We start from the raw sequence: 6479 nt of genomic DNA, 5'->3' as shown, positions 1-6479 counted from the left end.
GCAGGAATCCACAGACAAAAGCTGAGCAAAGGATGAGTTTTGAGAACAGATAAAGACGACTTATATTTAAGAAAGCCTAAAACTCTCTAGACCACTCCCACTGTCAACAGTTTAGGAATACAATACCCACTGGGGAATATTTGTTACAGAGAATAAATATTTTGAAGACATATAAAAATAGTTCACAGCATCAAGGTAACTGTAATATATTACCTTGAAATAAAACTTGTATTTAAAAAATTAAAAAGAGAAGATTATTCTTGTAGTGGTATCAACTTTTCATTCATACAAATATTAAGCAGAGTATATCAGGGTTTTCATATATTCACATTATTGCTTGCTACCACAACTGTACAACTGTATTCTTGATTTGCACTAATGTTCATGTACAGTAGCTTTAAATATTTAAAGTAAATTTTAAAATATTATTGGATTGCAATAAAAAAAAACCTAGGTATGAAGATATGTACAAATAAGATACAAGTAGAAGAAAAAAAAAAAAATACAACTGGCCTGACCCAAGCATACATCATATATCCAGTTAAAAAAAAGTCTTACACTTACAGAGAAAATAAGCTTTGTAAACCAAAATGAGGAGAAGCAAGGGTGCAATAAATAATTATCTAACACATTTAAACTTACACTGCTGCCTAGTGTACCCTGCTTTGATTATTTTTAATACATAGCATCTGCATTTGCATCTGGAATTGTACTGTTCCAAGATTTCTTCAATAAGTTTCCTGCTTACGTGGCTTTAAAACAAAAAAAAAAGAATCCTGAAAGGTCCTCTTGGACAAAAAGTTTTACTAAAACAAGTCCTTCTGCACCCTTGTGTACAAGGTCTAGTGAACAGTAGGCATAAAGCTAATACAGGGCATCAGCCTAAATTAAAAGAGCTATATCATAAACTACAATGCAAATGTATTTTTGTGATCTTGGGTTTTACTAACTAGAAGCATGCAATTTTCCCAGCAATTCTTCTAGTCTGAGTAGAATGATTTTTTTTTTTTTTTTTAGGCTTTAATTTAGAACCTTTTCAGAACCAGCTGACAGGAAATCTTTATGAAAACCACAGTCTTTTACTAATGCAATGACATTTGGGTTCCAAAAAGCAGTTTCAAGAACAACTTTATCTCCTCCTTTTGTTGGAGCAGACTAGCCAATATCCGAAAAATAAATAATTACAACTGACTAGTCACTGACAAAAGTTTAGGAAGGTCTTAGAAGGTACTTCAGTATGTAAATGAATGATTAAAAGGACCTACACGATGTACAGTCAATCATTTGTGTCATTTTTGGATAAAAAAATACTTCCTCACTTGTGTACCATTTTCAGGTGTGTATTTATAACATATATGTACACACACGCGCGCGCACACATATAAAAGACTCTTTGAAAATCAAGATACATTAACAGAAGTAGTAAAAGTAACAATAACTTAAGTAGTAGTTAACATTTGTGTGAAATTACTTTGCAGTTTGACCAAATGCACTTGGAACATGCTGTTATTAAAAAAGGGAAAACAAACAACAAAACAACAAACATAAAAGAATGAAAACACCACAAGATTCTGTAGAACCAACGCTATGTCACCACCAGGAGAGCACCAAGCAAGGCACCATTGGAAAGACAACATACTTGAATAAGTCTCTATAAATAAATCAAATGCTAATCTGGTCGAAAAATCGGTGTCTTTGGTAAAAATTCTATAAGGATGACCTGCATAAAAAGAAAACAAATATATATTAAATGGAAGATGGTGACAAACCCATTACCTATCAAAATAAAAAAAAAGGCATGTGAATTATAAAAGTACATCAAGTTGTGATGATGATCAAAGATCACTGTGCTTTCCTTAGTTAGAAGGCCAGCAGAAAAGTCATGTTTGATATAATCGTTTTGGCATAAAAAAATCAAAACTTACAGACTAAAATTCAATTGAAAAAGTTTCCCTAGAAATACCTAGCATATCTACACAAACTGAAATGAGCTACTACATAATTATTCTTTAACATAATTAATTTACCTTATTAAGAAACATTACAAGAGATAAAAGTATTCATTAAAGAAAAACAGGAGGCACAGCATACGCAAAGTTAATTTTCAATTAGACATGCAATTCCCTTTATTGCAAAATTGTTTCCACTTAATGCAGGATTCTAACATGTCTATAGTTCAAAACTTGTATAGAAAGGTCTATCAATTTTCACAAAGTTCCCATATCTAACAAATCTGTAAGTAGTAAACAAGAAACTTGATTAATGCTTCCGCATGATTATTCTTATGGTCCTGATTCAAATTTAAACCGTGTTCCTGAGGTATGTGCACATGGTAGGGTACACTCCAGAATACAACTGAAGTAATTATTCTACTTTAAATAGAAAGTTAAAAGAAAACATTCACTTGTGCATTTTATTTCTTCAAAGAGGTAGTCATAATACAGAGGTATGATTGTATTCATAAACAAATAAATGCATCTGATAACATAACTAAGATTTCACTTGTAAGGAGAGCTTGCCTTTCTGAGATGTTAAAAAAATTTCTAAATATTTTGTATTGTGAAAGAGAACACAACTTGGCTGCTTAGCAAACATTTTTATCTCTGATAACACACTGAACATCAGAAAAGAACTAAGTTTCTGATTTCTCAGGCAAACATTTTTGAAATAAAATCAGGTGTCTAAGTTTATTTTTAGAGAGATTCAGAAGTGACTTATTTTCAGAAGTGATGCAAACTGCTCAAAATGCATTCATCAGTGACATGAGTCAAGCACTGTATGCCTCAGAGATACCAGCGGTTCTGATATACAGGAAGGTTTCAAAAAGGGATCAATAAGTAAAGGTAACTTATGGCAAAGGTATAAGGCAATCTTGTCTTTATTTAATTACCTATTAATTTTGCAGCTACAACAGTGGATTTAGAATTGGCAAAATACCAAGCTTTGGGCACAAGAGTCTAATTTAAATAACCTGTTTTGGAAAAAAAACTGAGGATAAATGTTTGTTATTTAAAATTAAATCATCAACACAATATTAAAGGCATTTTTTAAGAGACTAGTAAATCAGTTCATTAAAAATGAGAAAATGGCACAGAGAAGTTTTGTAACAATTTTCTCATTGAACATATCCAGAGATAACATATTAGATGTTTCACAAACTGAAAATAAAATCTTTGATATTTATCCTGTAAAACTGTATGCCCATGCTTATATATTATTAACATGAACAGGTCAACTGCTTTTAATGGAATGTATGTTCATCTGTAAATGTTGCAAGCCATAGTATCTACAAACTAGCACTGTATGTGGGGACTTTTTCAATGGAACTTGCAAAACATTGGATGTGACATTTTCCTGTAGAGAAAGAATTTTCAGTGAAATAAAACCCCATTCATTGAGATAAAGCTTAAATATGCTTTCTGAAATCAGCCCTATTTCATTTTCATGCATCATACATTTAAATAAAAAACTACTGTACAATAGAAGTTACATAAAATCAACTTATTCAGTGAACTGCATAGTGCCATTCTGTAAGAAATCCATTTTAAAGATCTTATTTTTCAGGCTAGAAATAAGATCTAATGTAGAAACAGGAAAAAGGGGAAGACTAAAAGGAAGAGATTCTTTTAATACAACTCCCAACTATTTAAAGTCAGTTTAAAAATTTTTATATGCCTGATAACTTTGTTTCAAAGAACAAGGTACGGTTTAATGAAGGAACACAGATGAGTTACAACTAATACAGTGGATATTTCTCAAAGGCTAGTCTTTATTTCTAAAACAATTAACACTTCCTAAACCATTAAAAGAAAATACGCCAACTCCAATGTTGCTTACATGTTAGCAGTTTAATTTCATCCTAGTCTATATATCTCCAAGATATTTTGAAAATGGAAATAAAAGTAGCACCAAAAAAGAACAAGAAGGCTGCAAACAAAATTAAATCCCACACTGGATACTATTAAACGGTATATAATTTCTCACTGTATATTTCCAAGAAGGGTTTATGAAGTCTCTGCCAAAGATTTGAATAAGTTAAAACTCCAGAGATGGTCTTAAAAATATTTTAGTGACACCAACTGGAGATAAAAATACTTTTAAGACTGTTGAGGTAAGGGGGAGTTAAAATCTAAAAAGGCTAAAGGTTTCTTAAGCTCCAACAGCTTAGTTGAAAGGTCTTCTTCCATACTTTTAGACTTGATTAGCATCATATAAACCAGCCATATCTGACTTGCTGCGTAACCAAAGTTGTGGTTATTCTTTATACAGCATCTAAAATTTCACACTCCATCAACACATGTTCAAGCTATTTTATCTTGGCAATTAATTTATTATTTTTCAGAACACAGTGAAGCCTTGTTTTCAAGTCATTCATAACTTTATAAATCAGTCCTGCACATGAAACCATGCATCTGTGAACCGTAGAAAATCCTTGCACTCAGGCGATTAAGCTCCTGACACCTTTACTGATTAATAATCATGAAAAGAATAAGATCAGAAGCAAAATAAATGATCATTTAATAGAGAAACTCACAAAACAGCCCTTTAACTTACATATTCCATCATGTTATTCGTTTCACATTTCCTTTTGCTTAGTCTCCAATGCAAGCACAGCTAGACAAGGAGGAAAGAAAAAGAAGAAAAATGAGCTGTATTTTATTGCAGCACACAGACTAGCCCATTTGTCCACCTTTCATATTTTTCGTTCAACAAAAGCATCTGTTTCCATACTGTGCAATTCAAACTCCAACAGTACGAAGCTGCTCCCTGCGGCACTCACCTTGTGGTATAACCTATTGTTTTCCCATTCTAATAACTTCTCAATCGATCTTCGTGTCTGGAAGACAAATGAGAAAGAATTTTACTCTTGACTGGTTTTAGAGAAACTTTGTTTTGCAGCTGCTTTTGTGTGAAAAGGAGAGAGGTACAGGACAGTGACTGAGTACAGGGTGGTCTGCAGTACTACCAAAACTTCTCTGGTATTAAATAGCAACTAGAACAGAAACAACTTTCTATGACACCCGAATAACTATATTCAAACACCTTTAAACAAAACCTCTTCATGTATATGCTTTCTGGTTCTTGTAGCAGTTATAACATTAAAGCCACAGAAATTTTGAAGTGATCTAAGTAAAAAAGCAAGAACACTGCACCCCCAGTATCAGTGGTCTAAACGCCCAGATTGTAAACAGGTTGGGATCTAAACTGACAAACGTTGAGAACTGTTCTGCAACCCCACAGGTCACGGACAAATACTCGATACTTTGAACAAAAGAGAAATTTTTCTTATGTTCATATCCAGATCTTAGACACTGAAAACCAAATGCAGGAAGTTACAGTAAATTGCACAAATAAATTTACTAAGTCTCTGATTTGCATGAAGAGCAAACCCCCTATTTAGGATTTTAAAACAAAGTGTTGCTTGCCTATGTTGCCTACACTTGCCGATTCAGATAGAGAATCCTGAAAGCTGTCCTGCACAGCTTTTTAAGATTATGCATGCTAGTATTAAAGGACACTCTGCGTTGGGAAGTTTCATAGCATCTCGAATATAATTTTTCAGTTTTATTTGCATTTGAGAAATACATTCTGACATTTATGGTCATTTGACTGCCAGAATATATACTGCTTAGCTCTAAATGGGGTTTGCTACTGACTACGAATAAAAAGAGGATAATTCATGGTGCCAGGTGTTAAGATGAGACTGACAGAGCTGCAGGTGCAAAAGGACGGAGCAATGACAAGGATCAAACACAACTTAGTGCAGCTGCAGCTTCCTTACAAGGCAGAGAGGGGTGAGGGGAAAGGATGAGAAAGCATCTTGCTGTTATTACTACAAAATACAAGTACTGTAAATGAACCTTAACAAATCAAACTAAGTGCTGTCACGAGAAACAAGAATGTCCAGAGTAAAACAAAAATTAGACAGCAAATTATTCATTTCCCACCAACTACTAACACCTTGTTTTTCAACCATCAGTTTCTCTCTAGTTTAATACCAAAGTGGCTGTAGGGAACCACGTCCAAGCATGTACCGTGGTCACGTGGTTAAAAATTAGATCATTGCTATCTATGAGCAATCGTGACACTCAATTTTTATTATGTCATATCTTTAAAAGTACAAGTCAAAGAAATATCAAAAGGTGGATGTGCCGGTGACTAATTTACAACATCGACTGGGAACTGAGTATTTTGGGGGTTATTGTTATTATTATGTTTTTAAAGACAGTGCCCTTTAACAATAATCAGTAGACCTCACTTGTTTCTTTGTAAAGATAGCCTTTTAGAGTCTGCTCTCCTTTTAAATGAAAATAGGGCAGCAGTTATGGTCACACTTTTGTTAATTTAGTTGCCAGTCAGCTCCAAATCAAAAGAAAATAAGGCTGCAGAGTGTAATTAACATTCAGTTCAGTCGTTTTGTCCCTTGTCTAGCCCCCAAGCTTTGTTAAAATTGCCATCTGAATGCTGAAGGCTGTAGG

At 33.5% G+C, this 6479-nt stretch overlaps 1 protein-coding gene across 1 annotated transcript in view; it reads right to left on the bottom strand.

Moving 5' to 3' along the window:
* Window positions 1-1669: 1669 nt before the first annotated feature.
* CHIC2 (cysteine-rich hydrophobic domain 2) overlaps window positions 1670-6479 on the bottom strand; it is a gene marked incomplete at its 5' end in the record, with an annotated part of 17438 nt that continues 12628 nt past the window's right edge. The window contains 3 exons of the mRNA XM_008939560.1: window positions 1670-1720; window positions 4555-4614; window positions 4781-4837. Of these exons, the coding sequence (XP_008937808.1) occupies window positions 1670-1720; window positions 4555-4614; window positions 4781-4837 (168 nt within the window). The remainder of the gene's footprint in view (window positions 1721-4554; window positions 4615-4780; window positions 4838-6479) is intronic.

The sequence above is a fragment of the Merops nubicus genome, unplaced genomic scaffold (assembly GCF_000691845.1).
Source record: "Merops nubicus isolate BGI_N331 unplaced genomic scaffold, ASM69184v1 scaffold6904, whole genome shotgun sequence".
NCBI lineage: Eukaryota > Metazoa > Chordata > Aves > Coraciiformes > Meropidae > Merops > Merops nubicus.
This window is presented reverse-complemented; position numbering and strand designations above follow the sequence as displayed.